Here is a 19,455-nt window from a genome sequence, read left to right as displayed (position 1 = left end):
GTTCTTAATAGCCCAAAAGTAGAAACAACCAAATGGTCCACCAACTGATGACTGGATAAAATATGGTTTATCCATACAGTGGAATATTATTCGGCCATAAAAAGGAGGGGGAAATGGGGAATGACAGCTAATGGGTAAGAGTTTGGGGGATGACGAAAATGTTCTGGAATTAGTGCTGATAGATGCACATCTTTGTGAATATACTGCACACCACTGAATTGTACACTTTAGGACTTTATGGCATGTGACTTATATCTCACTTGAACTGTTCTCTTTGTAATGCCCCGTTAATGTCTTGGGCAGATGGAGTGAGGATTCCTACCATCGCTAGCACCTCTTTCCAGCAGTGCTGTTGGGGTCAGTGTGTGTTAGAAAGGAAAGAAGGGGAACCCAAGGAGTGTACTGGGGGGTGTGAATACACTGTGGGGATCATCCATGCATTCGGTCAGCCCTGCCCTTCTCCCCTCCTTGGTGCTGGATGCTGGGTGCCTTGCAGAGGGTGACATGGGGAGGGGTGGCCCTCAGTGTGTTCTCAGCTAGGACACATCAGAGGGAGACCTCCACTGTGCTTCTGGTTGGTTCTAAAGCCAACTGCGGGCTTTGAAAGTCTTCAGAGCACAGCTCTAAAAGAGCATCTTTGCCTGAAGATGAGAAAGAATGTCTGATTTCATAACATTGGGTGCATCCCTGGCCCATGTGGCTCAGTTAGTTGAGTGTACCAAAAGGTCGCCAGTTTGATTCCCTGGTAGGAGCACATGCCCGGGTTGTAGGCTTGATCCCCAATAGGGGACCTGCAGGAGGCAACCAGTCGATGTTTCTCTCTCTAAAACCAATAAAAATATATTAAAAAATCATTGGGTACAGAGTGAAACCTCGGTCACATTTCATAGCGTGTGCCGTCTTTAATCTAGTGGCGTGGGCACAATTACTCTTGGTTCAGTCACACTGGGAAAGGAGTGTGGCTTTTGCCTCTCCAGGTGTGTCAGTTTTGTTGACCATTGAGATTGTGGGCCTGACTTTCCCCCTTTTTTCTCTTTGACTTGTCATTTGTCAACTGGCCAAAATATAGGCCAAGGCATATTTTATTTATTGAGATAATGAGTAGAAGTTTATTTTTTTAAAATTACATAGCACCTAGCAGAGGATCTTACGGAGAGGCGGTGTTCACTAAGTCGCCGGGGTTGACTGGGCGGATGGACAAGTCAGTGGGTATGTGTGTAGTAAGCAGAGTTGCTTGGACTTCCCTGTGTAGCCCTTGTTTTATTGCTGTCAAATGTGGCCCTTGATTGAAGATTTTCCCTCGTGTTGTTGCACACAGACCACCACCACCACCTTTTTGGCATTTACACCTGTTTATATTCTGGGGGGTGGGCTGCCCATCACCCTGTGGACAGGGAATAAATCCCAGCTCCATTCCTTTCTCTACAGGTACCAAAGGCTTAGAATGTTCTCCTTCCACTCCCACCATGAACTCCTACTTCTGTAAGTTCATGATCAACCTTCTCAAGCGGTTCAGCAGCGAACGGAAGCTCCTGGAGGTCCGAGGCGCCTTCATCATCAGGTCAGCGCCACACTCTCCTCCTCACCCTGTGAGGTGTCCCACCCACCACTTCCCCTTCCCTGTCCTTGTCTCCTTTTCCTGACCTTTGTGTTTGTTCTTCAAAGAAACAAAGAAGGCCCCCCCTTCACACTGGTGTTACTGACTTGAGGCAGGTCCCTGTCACCATTTTCAAACAAATGAATTCGTTTTTCGCTTGTGAGACAGTGTTTCCCTTTGAGGTTGAGTATCATCTCATGAAATGCCCTAGAGGGGGTCTTTGAGGAGTGGGGGAGTAGGTAAGCCAGATGGGACATGAGCCGGGCTGTGCCAGGTGACCCACTGCCTACACGGGGTGCCCAGGTTTGCTGGCAGCGGTGGAGCCAGATACATGAGTCATGCGAGCCTAGACCTGGACGGTGCCTGGGCCCCGGCCCCAGTCGCTCAACGCCTCTCAAGCTGTCATCACCAGTAGCATGGCCAGGTCTGGCCTTTTGCCACCTACTCAGCTCCAAGGAGCAGGGTTACCAGAAGAGTGACCTTCAGACCAATAAAATCTAGATCTTCCAGGGGGAAGACTTCTCCGGAATAGTCTGAGCGGCAGCAGCTCTCAGCTCTGGCTGTTAGGTCACCCAGGAGGTTTAAAGCAGAAGCCGATGGCTGGCCCTCCCCCTTCAGTGAAATCAGAACCTGTGGGGTGATGAGGGTGTTAAAGCCATCCTGGGTGCTTGGGGGACAGATAGACTAATGTGGCCCCCGGGGCCAGGGAAGCTTCTGAGGCCATCGGGGACGGGAGTTGAAGGAGCTTCTGGCCTGTACAAAGCCTTCAAGGCAGGGAGAAGCTTGGTGCGTTCATTTTGCCGTAAACCAGAGTTAAGGGCCAGGGGAGCTCAGCCTTGTGGGCACACTAAGGATTGGGGGCCTTACCCAGAGGTCACAGGGAGCCACTGGAAGGGCTTGAGCAGGGAAATGGTGTGACCAGATTTCTCTGGTTTAAACGGTGACTGTGCTGCTGGGGGACGATGCGATGCGGGGAGAGGCAAGGGGTGTGTGGGAGTCCGCCGTCCAGGTGAGAGATGGTGGCAGCTGTTGGTGGAGGGGAAGCAAGGGGATTTGAAAGTATCAGATTTGGTGATTGACTGCAGGAGGAATGGGGGCGGGAGGGGGGGGGAGTGACACCCAGGACCCGGGTGTGCCGCAGTGGATGGGGTGGCAATTTCTGGGATGGAGCCCTGGGGGAGGAGCAGGGAGGGAGGAGGGGCCTGTATTTGCATGTAAATTGCTTTGGGAACTTCAAAGGAGAGGGTGAAGAAGCAGCTTCTGTACCTGCCTCTCAGAACGGGGCCTGGGCCTGAGATACAGATCTGGGAATTGATGGCATAGGTATCCATTCGTTCCCTCATTCATTCATTCAACAGATTGACGGAGACTGTTCTGTGTGAGGCACCGTCTGCCCTCGTGTGCTTGTGGGGTTTTCATTCTGAGGAAGTGGGAACAGTCGCTGTAACAGGCAGAGGGGTGGGCAGGGGCTGAGCTGAGCCTGAGCTCCGCTGTTCAGCTTGGGAAAGGAGAAGCCAGGAAGGAGGCTGAGAAGAGGGCCCGGGAGGTAGGAAGAAGCAGAGGAAAGGGGGATGGCAGGAGGCAGTTTCGGGGAGATGAGGCCCCAAGAGAGTCTCCTGGGAGGCAGGGGGAGGGAGCACCAGGCCCTCGCTCGAGGGCTCAGCTTGGCAGTGAGCGACCTGGAGAACAGGCAAAGGATTGAGGCGAAGGAGGGACAGGCCTGCCTCGCCAGAAGGACAGAGAGCAGGACCGCAGAGCCCCTGCCCTCCCAGCAGGTGGCTGTGGGGGTGGGAGGGGGTCACCGCACTATTGGCATTTGGGGTCGGTCCTTCTTTGTGGCGGGGACTGTCCTTGCAGTGTAGGGTGTGGAGCAGCATCCCTGGTCTCCACCCACCCGCTGCCGGCAGCATCGCGCCCACCCCGCTGGGACAATCAAAAATGGCTTCAAACATTTCCAGTGTCTCCTGGGAGCAAAATTGCCCTGAATGAGAACCAAGGTTCAGAGGGACAGAAATGGATTCTTGTCCTCATTGGCCAAGGAAGGAAGATGTCCACGGCTTTTCAGCACCTCAGGCTGGGCAGTCAGTCGGGGATTGAAGTGAGGTTAGATGTGGTACAGGAGACCCCCACCAGGAAGATGACGGCCTGTCCCCACATGAGTGACAGTTCGCTGTATGTGGTTTTCCAAACAGCAGAGGTGCCAGCCCTCTGACCAGCCCTCCTTGCCTGGAAGACTTTCGGGAACCGGTGGAGAGAGGCCTTTGGAAAGGCCTGCATAGCTACTCTCCTCCCTGGAGAACAGGCTGTAATGGGTTCTTCCATCCTCTCAGCCTCGCAGGCCCCAGGAGTGGGGAGCGGGAGCTCAGGAGAGTGAGCAGCACCCCCAGACTGCACCAAGCTGCCGTGCGGCTGGGGCCCTGCCACCGCCCACCTTCCCGTTTACGCCTCTAGGACAGTGAGGCGTCGCTCGCTTTGCAGCGTCTCCCAGGCATCCGGGGCTGGTGGGAATCCTCATTTTGCAGAAGGGAAATGAGAGGAAGCCATGTACCCTTCCGGCTTGGTCGGAGCTGGGCTGCAGACCCCTGCGCTCTGCTAACGCCGCAGCTGCCACTTTGCCCCTTCTGTGAAAGGGCGAGTCCCGTGCCCTGAGGGGCTCCTCCCTCCTGGTCCAGGGCACTCAGTATAGCCAGCATGGTGACCGTTCGCCATTCTAGGGCTCACACCCCTCAGGGACCGTGCTGGGGCCTCCTGGGTGAGAGCCTGGCCTCCCTCCCATCCCACACGCCCCAGAGGCCTCCTAGCCCTTGGCACTCGCCCTGAGAACCAGGCTGGCCCCTCACACATGTTGCCCCTCGTAGTCCTTTGCTTCAGTTGTCAGCCTGCTATTCCTCTAAGCAGCACCAGCACCTGTCAGTCCGTGTTAAGGCCAACAGCCACCTGGCCCTTCTGGGCCACGCCAGTTCTGTGAACCTGCTGCCTGTTAAGCCAGCGTGCCAGGTCGCAGCCGGCCAGCCCAGGCCACAGCCCAGGCCCCCAGTCCGGCTGTCAGGGCGCACACCGCACAGCATCAGATGTGGAGGCGGCCTTGAAGGGGTGCTTTCCTCTTCGGCAGAGATTGCTGGGATGGGCCCTCGGGAGCGTCAGCCTGCCCGCAGGCTCCTCGTCTCATTTCCTTACGTTCTGCTGAGGGCTCCAAGGAGGAGCGTAATAATGGTACAGGCGGCTGCTGAGAAACAGTAAATGATCAAACCCTCCAGGTGCTACTGAAACTATGAGTTGCTCCTCTCAACCCCCAAGACCAATCGTTGGAAAGGAAAGGGAAGATTCTTCTGGCAAACCACGTCTGTGGCAGTGTGAGCTCCAGGTCCCGGCGCGGCTGCATGTCTACACAAAGCATCTGGAGACAGACATCTGGTGGGGGTCCTGGCGCTGAGGAAGATGCCTGACTTCCCTCGGGACCCAGAGCATTTCCTCTCCCCTCAGCTTTCCCAGGCTGCACCTCCGAGGGGGTTGGGAGTGGGGCCCCGAGCTCCAGCCTGGGTGGGTTGGACATCCTCTCTGGATCCAAATGGCCTTGTTTCTGGTGGACGTAACAGTGTGTACGCCTGTTGAGTTTGGGGAAGCCCGTGGCTCCAAAACCTCATCTCAACCAGACTTTGTGGGAACTGCTCGCAAGTCCACACATGGAGGGAAGACAGGACAGGGTTAGGGGGTGCCGAGAGGGGGCTGGTGCCGGGCACCCCCAGCCCTGCCCACACCCACACCCACACCCTCCACAGTCGTGCAGCCACTGGGCCTCCCACAGGCACTCAGGGCAGGAGGGAGCTTCTGGAGTGAAGCTGACGGGTTCGAAACCCGGGTCCTCCAGTTTTTAACGGCGCGACCTGTGTCCAGGGCTGGCTTGCTTTGCCTGTAAGACGAAGACGGTGGTGCTGCCTGTCGTTTGCGGAGAGGGTTACGTAAGACCGTGCGTGTTACAGCTCTCCGCACAGCTCGGTAAAGGGGAGCTGTTGTTCCGCCTGGCGATGTAGCCTCGCCTCCCACGGTGGGCTGTGGGGAGGGGAAACCAGACTTGAGAGGGTGAAATAATTGAACCTTCTGTGCCAACAGCTGGCTCTGGCGCACGGGGCCTGCTGCCCCAGCACCCAGGGCACCCACCGCGGCCCAGCCCCTTAAAACAACTCTGCCCGGGTGGGTGTACATTTACTTCCCCCTTCCAGCCCCTTCCCGCCCTCCGTGCCAGTGCAGGCAGGACAAGCGCGGGCCTTGTTTTCCCATGAACTGGTCACTTATGCCGAGGAGAAAAGGCGAGGAGGGAGAAAACGCAGCCTCTTTGATAAACTGTGATATGAACTCCAGCGTAATCCTACAGCTGGGGTCCTTACAAGGCCTGCTGTGTGCTGGGAAGGGAGCGGGGTGAGGACGCCCCACTCTGCCGGCCAAGACGGCCCACTGGCCAGCCGTCCTCTGCCTTAATCAGCTGAGCCTCTTCCCCTCCTCTTCCTCCCTGCCGCCTGGCAAGGGGACTGGCCGGAGAATGCTTTCTTTTTAACCAGCGACTCTGCTGTGAACGCGAAGGCTCCAACCCCAGCCAGCCCAGTTGATGGTGGGTGAGGCCCAAGCACCCTCCCCAGGACAGCGGTGCCTCTCAGTGGGGCGGGTGTTCAGAGGGCGCGGGCTGAGGGCCCACGGGAGGTGGGGGCAGTCACGAGGCTCCGTCCGCGAGACCCAGGCCACCCACTCCCTCCCCCGGTTTACATAAGAGCCTGTGTCGGGCCTGGAGTAGGGAATTGATTGGCCGCTGAGGTGGGTGGTGGGGCAGGGGAGCCAAGGCCTAAGAAGCCACTGGAAACTGGCCTTGTTTTTCGTTGCAGGGGCTGGGGGAGGGCCTCGAGAGAAGAAGCCCTTTCATGCTGATTGGGAAATTCCCCTTTGCTATCCTTGTGCGTTCCGCCTGGGAGACAAGCCCTTGGCTGGGGCCAAATGGCCCCTGTGGCTGGGGCAGCCCACACCCGCTGGTCTGCCTGACTCTCCTCACTCTCTGCGGCCTCTGTCTGCACCTTGACTCTGTCAGCCTTTATAGGTGCCACCTTAGCTGCCCCAGGGGCATTGGCCAGGCCCCCAGAGCCCATGTGCCGAAGCTAATAGAGGATGAGTCACAGTGAAATGGCATCAGAAAAGCAGGCTTTGCCTCCGGCCCTGGCCTGCAGCAGAGGGCTTCTAAGAGGTCCCACTTGGACCTCTTCCTCTTATATCTCAGAACTGAAATAAGTTGCTGTGACAGACATGCGCCAACCTAAGTCTGTCTGCTGGCAGAGGCCGTGGCCCACCTGCCCGGGAAGAGGCGGGCTGCGATCTGTGATCAGTCGTGGTTGTGTTGTTGGCCCCCAGCTGCGGGAGGAGGCGGACATTGCACAGTCTGGGGGAGTTCTCCCAAGGAGTGGCCTGCGTCCCTCTCAGGAGCTTCTCGCAGGTCTTGGCGTTAAGCCCGTCGGCCCAGCTCCTTGTGTGACACTTCAGGAGCTTTCCACAGTCGTCCCCCTCTCCGGGGCCAGGGCTGGGGTGCTTTTGTTGAGATGCAGGACATCAAAGGGAGTGTGTGGCAAAAGCTACTTTGTTAGGTGTGGGGTTTTCGTAATCCTCACCCAAGGATATTTTTCATTGATTTCTAGAGAGAGTGGAAGAGAGAGGGAAAGACAGAAATAATGATGTGAAACACATCGATCGGTTGCCTCCTGCATGAGCCCTGACCAGGGCCCAGGCCGGGTAGGAGCCTGCAACCGAGGTATGTGCCCTTGACTCGAGTCGAACCCAGGACCCTTCAGTGCACAGGCCAACACTCTATCCACTGAGCCAAACCGGCTCAGGCGCAGAAGCTGCCTTACACAGCCAGTCTTGGCTCTGACCTGGGACAGTGCTGAGGGAATGAATGGCAGGCACGATCGGACACGCCAGAGAAAGAGACTTGCCTCAAAAATAGAAAGATGTCCTTGTGAAGGGCAAAATTCAGGGAGCCCTCCCCCCTCTATTTCCACTGTCCCTAATCCATGGCGAAGTGCCAGCTTCCCAGCACCTCATGCCTGTGACCCGGGGGTGACAGGGAGGGCTAGGGACAAGCCCGTGACTTTGCTCTGCCTCCTCCAAGCAGCCCCCACACTGTTCCTGTGGAGCCACTGTCCTGCAACTGGCCCTCCCTGTGGAAGCGACGTTTCCTTTGGGATGGAAGCGTGTGTTGAGCCTTGCTAGGCCAGGCTGGGATTAATTAGGGTCAAAGGGTGGGGGGAGTCTAGCACATTGTGCTCTGGGAGTCTGGGAGCTTTAGAGGGAAGTGTCCCCACGTTTCAAGGGTCCTCCTGGATCCCTGTGATGGGGGGAGGTGGAAGGAGGCAAAGAGCCCACTCGCACCGAGCTGGGCTTGTGGGAGGTTAGAGGTCACGGGTGAACTTGGCTGGGGGAGGCATGTGACCCAAGCAACCCTCCTCCCTCGGAGCCAGTCCTTGGCCCCAGCATCCTGAAGCCCCTGGTGGGGTGAGGACTCAGGAACCGTTCCTTGCCCACCACCCAATCATGCCTTTTGGACTCCTCATCATATGGGTGCGGGGACCTGCTGGGCCCTTGGATTAAAAGACATCAGCTCATCCTAGCCGGTTTGGCTCAGAGGTTGAGCATTGGTCCACGGACTGAAGGGCCGAGGGTTCAATTCCAGTCAAGGACACGTACCTCGGTTGCAGGCTCCATCCCAGCCCTGGTCGGGGTGCATGCTGGAGGCAACCAATCGATGTGTCTCTCTCACATCGATGTTTCTCTCTTCTCTGTCTCTCCCCCTCCCTTGCACTCTCTCTGAAAGTCAATGGAAAAATATCCTCAGGTGAGGATTAACAACAACAAAAAGCGTCAGCTCCCAGCCCATGGCTCAGGCAGCAGGGGCAGCCGGCAGGGCCTGGGGCGTGATTGTCAGGAACTGTTGCCAGGGGCTAAGGACTTGGTAATTAATTTCTTTCTGAAGCTTGAGGGGTCAAGTTTCTGGGTAGACTCTGCAGTCCTCTGGATTTGTCTATACTTTACCTAAGGATGCCAGGAATCGAACAGCTTTGACCTTGGTAAGTTAGCCTGGTTACTTAGCAGCAGCTGATGAGTATTGTACTGTCGCATCGTGACAGGTGGTAGGATTGGAATCAGCCCCTAGAAGTCATTTCCACCTCCTGCCTGTGGGGTGGGGCTGCATCTGAGCCAGGACAGGCACAGGGCGCCCTTAGTTTTCAGCGTGCTTTCAACTCCTCCGGAGCAGCAGCTACAGAGAGTGTCCTGTTCATTCACTGCAGGTGCTCTCATCCTGGACACCTCAGCTTAGTGTCCTTGGGCGGCCTGAGGGCCCTGTGTTCTCCCACAGGTGGTTTCTTTTAGCAGGTGGCCCCAAAGATCACACACACACTCACACACGCGCACACGCACGCATGCACGCTCTGCCTTCAGAAAAATCCACACGGGCCTGTCACGTGCAGTTTGTGAAGGGCGCCCAGTTGCGCCTGGGAGGACCCTGGCCTGGGGCACCCTGCACCACTGGACGTCTCTCAGGCTCTGAAGGGGGTGATGGGACTTTCTGCGGCGGTTCTCAACCTGTGGATCGCGACCCCTTTGGCGGTCAAATGACCCTTTCACAGGGGTCACCTAAGACCATCCTGCATATCAGATATTTACATTACGATTCATAACAGTAGCAACATTACAGTTAGGAAGTAGCAACGAAAATAATTTTATGGCTGGGTCACAACATGAGGAACTGTATTTAAAGGGCCAGAAGGTTGAGAACCGCTGCTTTAGAGCTTTGCAGCTTCAGCTCCAGGAGAGCTCTGTTTAATTCCCCTGCGGTGCCAGAGCATCTGCGCCCACTCCCTCACACCTAGGGGGGGCGGTGTCGCCAGCCAGAGACCCAGAGCCGGGATCCTGCTTGTCTTCCAGACAGTGGTGGTGGAAACCATTTGGGAAAACCACCCAGTTTCCAGTCTGGACTTTGCTTTCCTCAGCCCTCGTCGGGAAGAAGCTGGGCTCTCTCATGGCATCTCCCTTTCACCCAGCATCGTTCACCACAGGAAACCCCCACACACCGTGCTGGTGTGACCTCCCCCTCCTCCTCCTTCTCCTCCCCCTCCTCCAGGTCTCATCCTGCTGGCTGCCACCTCTCAGGCAGAAGGGAAAGGCTGAGTAAATCTGTGTCCTTCCCGTCTTCCTTCTAGGCCCCCAGCCCTCCAGGCTCCTGTGGTCCATTAGCCTGGCCTACTTCCGGTCTGAAATTAGATGACTCAGTCTCCTTGGAACTGCCTGGCACTTGGACAGTGAAAGCCTTCCTTGGTCTAAATCTCCAATTTGACTCTTGCTCAAGAGGACATGTCTCACCCCCTCCTTCCCCCCAGATTATTTGTTTCTCCCTCTGGTTTATCAGTTGCTCACAGCAACCCATGTTGGCCATCTCTGAAGCTGAGCTGAGAGGGGCTTCAAGGGCACGCCAGTCTCTCGTTTCCCCTAGTCCTCCACCGCGCGTCACCTCCCACTCTTTCCTAAGCCCTAAGCTTTACATCTCTTTCTCCGCTTCTTCAGGAAGGGCGCCCCATGCCCCGCCCCCAGCATGTCCTGCAGTCTCGTGTCCCAGCTGCAGCCGTCACACACGACCATTTTCCCCGAGCTCGGGGCCCTCTGAGCCTTCTTGTTCCCCCAGAGAGTGTCTTCTGTAGCCTGATCGTGTCTCCATTAGGCCCTCAGCCTTGTCATCAGTAAACCAGTGGCCCTGGATGGGCCCGCGGCTCCGCCCCGCCTTGCCGCCTGCGTGTCTGGCCCTTCCCGTGCAGACAGGACCCCCAGCCCTTCGTGTTGCTTCAGAGAACAGGCTCAGAAGCTCTGCTGTGTCCTCAGGCGTTCAGGCTTGTTCTCTGCTCAGTTTTGCCGTCTCTCTGGTAAAGCCCTCTCTTTCTTAACACGGAACACGTTTTGCTTCCGTGCCCAGATCTGTCTTTCCTTTTCCTGATCAAGGCAAGGTGGCAGCCTTGCTTCCCTTCCTGCCTCCATGCCTGTGATGCTTGTTAATGTAAGTTTTCACTGAAGAGCATACTATTTACAGGTGTATAAATCGGTCAGTACCGTGCACTGCAGCTCGGTAGCCATTTAGTGGCTGCTCAGTTTTTGCTAATTGGCTGCACCCATGTAAGGAGCACTCAGATAAAGAAGTTGCTCAGTGGTTAGAGCATGGACCAGAGCACCAAACAGTCGCTGGTCCTATTCCCAGTCAAGGGCATGTACCTGGGCTGCAGATTCGATCCCCAGCCCGATTAGGGCATGTGCAGGAGGCAACCAGTCGATGTCTCTCTCACATTGATGTTCCTCTCCCTCTCCTTCTCCCTCTCCACCTTCCTACCTCCCTTCCACTCTCTCTAAAAATCAATGGGGAAAATATCCTTGGGTGAGGATTAACAACAACAACGACAAAAGAAGTGGAGCATCCAGAGGGTCCCTTCCATGTCTCCTCCAGTTACTGTCCTGCCCTCCTCCCCAAAGGAACCACTGTCCTGACTGCTAGGTTCATTTTACCTGGTTTTGAACTTTATATAAACGGAATCATACGGTTTGTACCCCCTTACAAAGTCTGCCTTCTTTTGACCCACCTTATGTTTGTGAGATTCATTTGTGTCACATGTAACAGTAGTTCACATTTCTGTAGAGTATCCCGCTTATGGAAACACCGTGGTTCATTTACCCATTCTGCTATCCATGGGCATTCGGGTTGTTTTCAGTTCGGCACTGTTGTGAATGTCTTTGGTGAACACATGCATACATGTCTCTTGGATGTAGACCTCGAAATTGCTGGATCAGGCCCACACACTTTAGTTGCTGCACCAATTCCCACTCCCACCGGAGTGTGTGCGTCCAGGTGCTCACGTCCTCACCAACCCTCGTGTCGTCGGGCTTTGGTTTGGGCCATTCCGTTAGGTGCTGGTATCACCTGGTGGTTTAAATTTGTATTTCCCTGAAGACCAAGGAAGCTGGAGAACTTCTGGTTGCTGGTTGGCCGTTGGGATATCCGCTTTTGTGATAAGCCTGTTCAGGTCATTTCCCACTGGGCTTTCATTGTTTTTCTCACTGATTTGCGGAGGTCCTTTCTGTATTCGGGATTGGCGTCTCTCTCAGATGCATATACTGTAATTATCTTCTACTCCTGAGTGCTCCCTACATGGTGTATTTTGATGACTAGGAGTTCTTTATTTTTAACGGAGCCCAGGTGACCAGTTTTTCCGTACAGCTAGCACTTTTTGTTTTGTGGTGCTTTTCCAGGGGATTAGAAGGAGCTCATGAGAGCTAACCATAAACCTGCCTGATTCTGGTTGGTATTTGTTAAGCCTCCCAGTGAGCTGACACTGAGTATAATCCACCTAAACCCAGCATCATTACTCTCAGCTCTGGACAGGGTCTTGGAGGTCACCTAGCTCAGGCTGCGTATGCTTGGTCAAAACAAAGACTCCTAGCTTCCCTCCACCCCAGCGGCTGAATCCCAGGGGCGCTGGAGCCGGGAACCAGTCATCTATGTTGGCCAGCACTCTTGTGTGGCAGGAGGCAGGAACCCAAGTCAAAGTCGCCAAAATGAACGAGGGGCCTTCACTGGCCTATGCAGCCAAACCAAGGCCAAGGGCAGCAAGACCCAGGACCTGGGGGTTTCTCTGTGGCGCCGTCTCTCTTCTTGACCCTGGTTTGAGGTCAGCCTTGTTGTTCTAGTTTCTTCAAGTGGCAGAGGCATGGCCACCGCATCACACGGCCATCACGTCTCTGCAGGTGATGCTCTGATTGGCTCACACAGAGCCGCAGCAGCCCCAAGGGAAGCCCGCGAGGAGTGGGGAGCAACAGCTCTCTGAGCAAAGGGGCCGCGTCTCGGGAGAAAGGGGAAGAGGTGCTGAGCAGTAGGCCACGGGGGCCGCCGTGTGGCTGCCGTCCTGAGCAGTTCTCTGGCGTGATCGTCACGATCTCTGCTCGTCCTCGGGAGGTTAAATGACTAGCAAACGTGCTTGGAAGGGCCTGGGCCTGGTCACTGCATGAGCAACCATAGCAGCTGTGATGGCATCGTGATGAGTAGCACCCACCCTCTCCCCAGTGTCCAGAGAGGGGAGGCCCGGGGGCAGGGTGGCCTGGCCCCCTTCTCCCCTTTCCAGCCCTCGCTCCCTCTGAGGCAGCCTCAGGCTCGGCTCCTGAGAAGCAGATGTTGGGCTTGACTGCACTTTCTCTTGTTTTCTCGAGATTGGTAAGACAGGGAGCTGCTGAGCAAGCTGAGACTTGACCCCAGGTGTCTTCCCTTCCTCTCCCCCTCCCCCAGCCCTGCTCAGAGCTGCCCAGTCAGGACTCCTGATGGCATGTGACCAAAAACACTTCTCACCCTTATGTTGAAAAAAAATAAAGGCGGTGTTCCATCAGGGACAGGACGGCTCATTAAAAACTAAACGTGTGCAGCGAGAGCCCTCAGGACTCGGTCTCCCCCCTCACCTCCACAGCTGGCTCTTCCTCCTCTGCCAGCCCATCCTGGGCAGGCCGTCCACCCACCCGGTGGCAGGAGGGACTCCAGCAGCTCGCGCCCACTCCTGTCACTCAGCACCCAGCCTCAGCAGCGGACCCGGCGGGGGTCCAGTGGGCCCGTCCCTGTGGCCAGAGCGGGCCGTGCCTGATGGCCCAGGACGGGTCGTGTGCCCGCCCTCAGGTACAGCAGTAGGAGCAGTTGTTCGTGGGGAAACACGGCCCTGCAGCCAGAATCCAGGCCATGAACGCTGGGGAGGAAGACCGAGCCAGTGTCCACGTAACGGTCTCAGTTCAAGGGCCCACTGGCGGCGGCAGAAGGAGTGACACCCCACCACCCTCCAGCAGCCACATCCTCATCCCTCCATGAAGGCGGGGGCAGGGGTGTGTGTGAGGGAGCCTAGACCTTCCCAGAGACCGCCATGAGGGTGGGGCCTGGGGGCATCCCTTCCTGACGGGAACATGGCAGCATGCCAGACTAGAGTTGTCTGCTGTGTGGTCAGGTGTGGAGCTGGGGGTTAGACACGGCTGCTCAGAGCCGGGCAGTGATTGGAGACCAGGAGAGCCTCTGTCTGCATTTTAGGCTCCGTTCCAAGGGGCCAGAAGGGACCTTACGAGTCAGCTGAGTTCTGTCCCACAAGGAGGACACCGGGGCTCTGATTTCTCAGGAACTGCTCACCACGCGCGGCCTGTGTGCGAGGCAGACCCTGGCGCGGTGGCAGACAGCACTCAGGTGTGACGGAGCATTCCAGAGGGCAGAGTCGGTCCCGCAGGGTCCTTCTGTGACTCTTCCTGGAGCAGGCGGCCCTGGGCACGCACGGACCCAAAGCCGGTGCCTGCCTTTACCAAGGTGGCAATCTCGTGACAGGCAGACAGGTGACCAGTGAGCAGAAATGTGCGTCCCAGTGTTGTGATTTGTGCTCTGGAGGAAATGGGGGGCGGGGGGCTCAGGCTCAGCCTGGGGAAGGCGGGTGCCCACGGCCTCAGTGGTGACCCAGATCCCGCGTTTCTCGGAGCAGAGACGTGCCCTAGTTTCCCTCTCCTCGGGCTCCGCCGAAGCCACGCCAAGAATTGGCTTTTAAAGGCTGCCCGAAGTGTGGTTCGGAGCCAGAAGAATCTATGGAGCCAGTGCATTTGTGACCTTGTTGAAATGCTTACTGAGGCAAATCAAGGGGGTGGGGTTGGGTTTTTTCTTCCTCTTTAAATTAGTATTTTTTACTAATTGGGCCCTCCTCACCCCATCCCCTCCCTCTTGGCACATTCCCGTCAGGCCGCCTAGCTCCTCCAGCCCAGGGTGCTCATCTCCTCCACTTGTCCACACCCCTCCCCCCAACCCCTCTCCACCCGCCAGGCATGGGGATGAAAAATGCCAGTGGGTAAAAATAAGGAGCCTGGCTATAGCCCTGGAAATGAGGCCACAGCTGTCAGGCCAGAGAGCCCGTGTCTCCCAGAAGGAGCGGCCGGGAGCAAGGGCTCGGCCCCCACCCTGTGAGGGTGGCTAAGAGGAAGGGGCGGCTGCTGTGCTGGCCTGGGGAGGGCCAGGAAGTGCCATTTGTCATTGAGCAGACCTGCCCTGTGCCCACCGGCAGGGACACCGCAGTGGGCAGAGCTAGTCCCTGCCCTCCGGGGGAGAGTCACAAGGCAGGGCCATGGAAGCGTTTTTGCTGCTCTGGGGAGCAGATGGGATGGGGGAGGGCCCAGCCCGATGAAGAGGCCCAGGAAAGCTGTGGGAAGAGGCTGTTTAAGCCGCGCCATGAAAGATGAGTAGGAACTAGCTGGGGTGGGGTGGGGTGGGGTGGGGAGAACAGGTGTTCTGACTCCTGCGCAGTCTGCTCAGAAGCCCATAGGCCAGGGCACTGGGGCCAGGTCCCTGGCCGCCTCACAAGCAGCCCTGAGGAGCCCAGTGACCCACTAACGCGCCCGAACAGGTTCAAAAACCGACTCCACCTGCTGTGGCCGCGCAGTCGGAAGGAACTGCTCGCATGGGCCACCTTGGCACTGAGCTCCCACCTCCCGGCCATGAGGGACCTGGGCGTCTGTGCGAGGCCTCACCTGAGGGGAGTGGGGCGAGTTCAATGCTGCCGTCCTCCCGGCACTTCTAGGGACAGGAGGGAAGGGGGCCCAGGGTGGGGTGTGGGGGCCTCGCTTATTTGCCATGCCCGCTGCGGCCTTCGGCTCCTCCCCGCTCTTAGCCTAAAACACCAGAGGCTGGTGAAGGAGTGACTGGGAAAGCCTGCTGGGCAGAGGTCTGGCTGCTACGTCGTTCCAGAAGTTTCAGTGCTGCTGGAACCATCGGTGTGAGCAGATAACCTGGACTAAGTTTAAAACCTCCTCCAGCCCAGACATCCCCGTCCTGACTTGTTTGGCTTTTTAGGGGACCTGCGTTTAGCCAGTTCACTCCAGGTGCCCTGAATTCAGCTGACGCCGTCTCAGTCCATTGCTCCGGGAGTCAGCCTTTCCTTCCTCCTGTGTGCTGAGCCCCTCCCTCCTGACAGACCTCAGCCCCTTTCCTGGAGGAGACCCGCCCCGCCCCCCGCCCCTGTCCTCCCCTGGCCGACAGTTGGCAGTTCCTGGAGTTACCTCACTTCCTTCCTGCACTTGAAGCCTGAGTGGCCGCCCCCAGTCCAGTTCCTCCAGCGTCTCCCGGCCCCCCAGTAGCAGGGTAATTGGTTTCTCAGATCTTCAGCTGTGCACCCCATCTGTGAGGATTTCCCGGTCCCCTGACCCTCCACAGGAAGGCCTGTGATCCTACTGCCTGAGGTACCCTGAGGGCGGGGGCGGGAGCCGAGGCTGCTGCTTCTCTCTCCGCCCCTCCTGTCCCTCTGCTCCTGCTCCTGCTCCTGCCAGCCAGGCCTGAAATAGTAACCCCGCCACTTTCTCTCCCAGCCCCACCCCCGCAGCCCAAGGTCATGCTCCCCCCAGGCTGGGGCTCGGGGCCTGGTGTGATAGAGCAGCTGCCCGCTGAGATCTGTCTCCAGCCCAGCTCCCGAGAGGAGTATCTGCAATTACAGCTCTTGGAAGGTTGCCGCTTTCATTTCATTTCTGTGGTGTTTGGAGAAAAGTTCAAGCTTCTTTTCACATGTTAGGTCTTCCCAAGCCAACTAAAGGGTTTCTAGGAGAGAAAAGACTGCATCAAAGATATATCCCTAGCTGGCTCAGTGAGTGGATAGAGCATCGGCCTGCCGACTGAGGGGTCCCGGGTTCGATTCCAGCCAAGGGCACATGCCTGGGTTTCGGGCTTTATCCCCAGTGGGGAATGTGCAGGAGGCAGCCATTCAATGATTCTCTCTCATCATTGATGTTTCTATCTCTCTTTCCCTCTCCCTTCCTCTCTGAAATCAATAAAGATGTATTTAAAAAAGAAAAAGATACATGCCCACAGGCCAAGTGCAGTGGCTGGGAGAGCAGGGGAGCCGGGCCCTGAGAGGAGAGGCCAGAAAGGAAGGCGGGATGGATCGACCCGGACAGGCGTGAGTGCCCGAGGGGCAGGGAGGACGGAGGGCGGCACCCAGCCGCAGGGTCCTCGCGCCACAGTTGTGCCGCCTCTGCTCCAGCCTCACCAGGAGGAGGCTGCCTCCCCGAGACTTCATCATCCGAGTCCTGCTGTGCCAGTCCCTGCCCGCTGCCTCCCAGCCCACCCTCTCCCTCAGCCTGGCCGTGGCTCTGCCCGTCCCCTCAGAAGGGCAGCCCCAGGACCTCTGTCCCGAACGTGGGGAGCAGGTGGTTCAGGAGGCAAAGGGGCTTAAATAGCAGCTTAGAGGGTGGCGGCTGTGCACTGCTTTGATGGCCTGTGGACTCAGCTCTCACCCCGTGTGGCCCCAGCGCACCCCCAGCGCCAGGCCCTTCGCTGAGACTCCTCTCCCGCCTCCATCCCGCTTCTGGAGAAAGCCTCCCGCGCAGGGAGTGGAGCCAGGCCTCCCCTCCTGCTTGTGCTATGCTAATCGCTCCGTGCACACGGCAGACTTGGTAGGAGGTTTGCCTGGTTTCAGAAGAAACCCACGCCTTTGAAGCAAAGAGCCACGGTAGCTAAAAATACAATTTCCCGGCTGTTGATCCTCTCATTTGTAAAATGCAAGTTTCCATTGTGAAATCTGCAAATCGGCAGCAGCCCCCACCCCCGGAGGGAGAGGGAGGCTCTGCCATCCTCTGGGAGGCGCCACCTGAGTCCTGCTCCCTGCTCCCTGCCCTGAGAGCTCCAGAGGGAGTCCGAGAGCATCCCACAATGTAGAGGATTCTACAGTTTTTTAAAAAAACCATATTTATTGTTTTGAAAAAACTTAAACCATGTAAGATTTAAAAAAAAAAACAAATGATGCAGGAGAATATTGCATAAGATGTGAAAGACCCCGACCACCACTTCCTCCCAAAAAGTAACCTCTGTTCTCAGTTTCATGTATTTCCTTCCTTCCAAAACTTTGTCTTTGCGTTTATAAATATACAACTCCGTTTGGCTTTGGTTGTGGTTGTGGGTTTTCCAGGATTCTAGACCCAGAACTGTTCTGGCCTTGTTTTCACTCCCTCGCATCTTTCCACAGCGCGCCCCTCCCTCGGGATCCTGACACGTTTGCGTCAAAGCGGAGTGGCTCGAGGTCTCCGTTCCTTGTCAAGGCCGCCGCATCCATCGCCCACCTCTGTGTGGTGGCCTGGCCTCTGCTGGGTGGGCAGTGCCCACGTGATGCTGGGAGACAGGCAGGATGGCTGGTCCCCAGCAGGCCCCTCTCCTGGCACAGCTCTGCGGGGGGCGGGGGGGGGGCGCTCATCTATAACGGAACGGGACTCCTCAGACACCTCCTGGACCCTTCCCCCAGAGGGACTTCCACGGGCCCGTCCTCATTCTCGTGCATTTAATCCGGTGAAGATCGCCTGGGCTGGAAAGGAACATGCGGTTGAAGGCCCATTTCACACATCTTAAAATTCCCCGAAAACGACTGATCGCGAGAGGGCTTTTCCAGCCTCCTGGGGGGGGGGGGGGGGGCGGGGGGGGTACGAACAAGAGGAACCCCTTCCATGTGGCCTGGGAGAAGGAAGGCGTCCCCTCCATGCTGTCTGTGTCCCTCTCCTGCTGTGGCCCCTCCGCCTCCCAGCCCTTTCTCCCTGATCTTTCCACCACTTTCCCAGAGACCCAGCAGTGAGGCCGCCCTGGTATTTGCTCTTTGTTACCAGCAGGCGTATTATTGTTTCTCTTCCGTTGTTTCCTGATGTTTATCTCAGTGCCCTTTAAGTGGGCACTTGTAAAGAGCTACAGAAAGTCTCCGTTCGCAAGGTTCTATAAAACCCCCACACTAAAGATGTGAAGGCCAGAAAAGCACGATCTAGCTCCCTAATCAGAGACTCTTCTCTTCTGTGGAAGCCAAAAATGTAGCCAGAATGGCAGGAGCGGCATAAGCCACAGGCTGGGGCCTCCTCCCCCAGGGCTAGGGAGACGAGCCCAGGCCCCGCTCCTGCTGGCGATAAGGTGAGGGTGGCGATAAGGAGTCCTGGGCAGGTATGGGTCTGGCCTGAGAGTTTATCGCTTTTCCCTTCCTTTGAACAGACCAAGTCAGGGCCTATGACCCTGCTGTGTGGCCTTGGACCCGTCCGTGGCTTCAGTCCCATGAGCACCCAACCTCCGTGAGCCTCGTAAGCCTGGCTGGAGTTGGCAGGGGCAGGGGCGTGGCTGGGCAGGCAGGTGTGGGGCCAGGAAGCAGTTTGCCACGTTGATTGTGTGTTTGCAGCCTCTTCACGGGCAGGGCCACCAGTGGGGAGACGATACAGCCTTCGGAGCAAATCCTGCTTGGAAGGCGGGAGCACAGAGGGTCCAAAGGGGACAAAGGTTCCATTCGTGCTTCTCTCTCTAACAGTCAGCCTAGAAGACAGCAGACATCGGGGCTCAGAGATGCTGTGTCCCTGGCAGTACAGGCCTGGGTTCCGAGCCGTAGAACTGAAATCACCCCCCTCCACCTACCCCTCCCCAGGACCCAAACTTCGGAGCGGCGTCTCCTGGCAGAGGTTTCTGGGAACCTGCTGCTAGTCACCCCATAGATGTCCTGTTCCCAACCCCCGGGTCTGAGTTTGGGTTCTGGCTGCAGAGCTGTGGACGCAGTTCCCAGACTCTGCCTCCCACCCGACCCCTTGGCAAAAGAACAGCACCCCAGCAGGGCAGAGCCAAGTGTGGGCACAGGCCAGCTGTGTGCCGGCCAGTTGTGGTCAGTGCCTGCCACCCACAGAGGTAGCTCCAGGGAGAGGATGAGGGAGAAGGAGCTGGTTTGTAGATAAGCTGCCTAGGAGCCACAAGAAGGTTCTGGAAGAACTCGGGTTCCAGTCCATCAGAAGGC

At 57.1% G+C, this 19,455-nt stretch overlaps 1 protein-coding gene across 3 annotated transcripts in view; it reads left to right on the top strand.

The window, feature by feature from the left end:
- VAC14 (VAC14 component of PIKFYVE complex) overlaps window positions 1-19,455 on the top strand; it is a 94,399-nt gene that overhangs the window by 57,030 nt on the left and 17,914 nt on the right. For all 3 annotated transcript variants that reach the window (XR_009448884.1, XM_059667495.1, XM_059667494.1), the window contains exon 14: window positions 1,429-1,561. Coding sequence is in view for 2 of the 3 variants with exons in the window: in XM_059667495.1 (XP_059523478.1) it covers window positions 1,429-1,561 (133 nt within the window). In the remaining variant the exon portion in view is untranslated. The remainder of the gene's footprint in view (window positions 1-1,428; window positions 1,562-19,455) is intronic.

The sequence above is a fragment of the Myotis daubentonii genome, chromosome 15 (genome assembly GCF_963259705.1).
Source record: "Myotis daubentonii chromosome 15, mMyoDau2.1, whole genome shotgun sequence".
In the NCBI taxonomy this organism is placed as follows: Eukaryota; Metazoa; Chordata; class Mammalia; order Chiroptera; family Vespertilionidae; genus Myotis; species Myotis daubentonii.
Note: the sequence above shows the minus strand (reverse complement) of the source record. Positions and strands in the feature narration are given on the sequence as shown.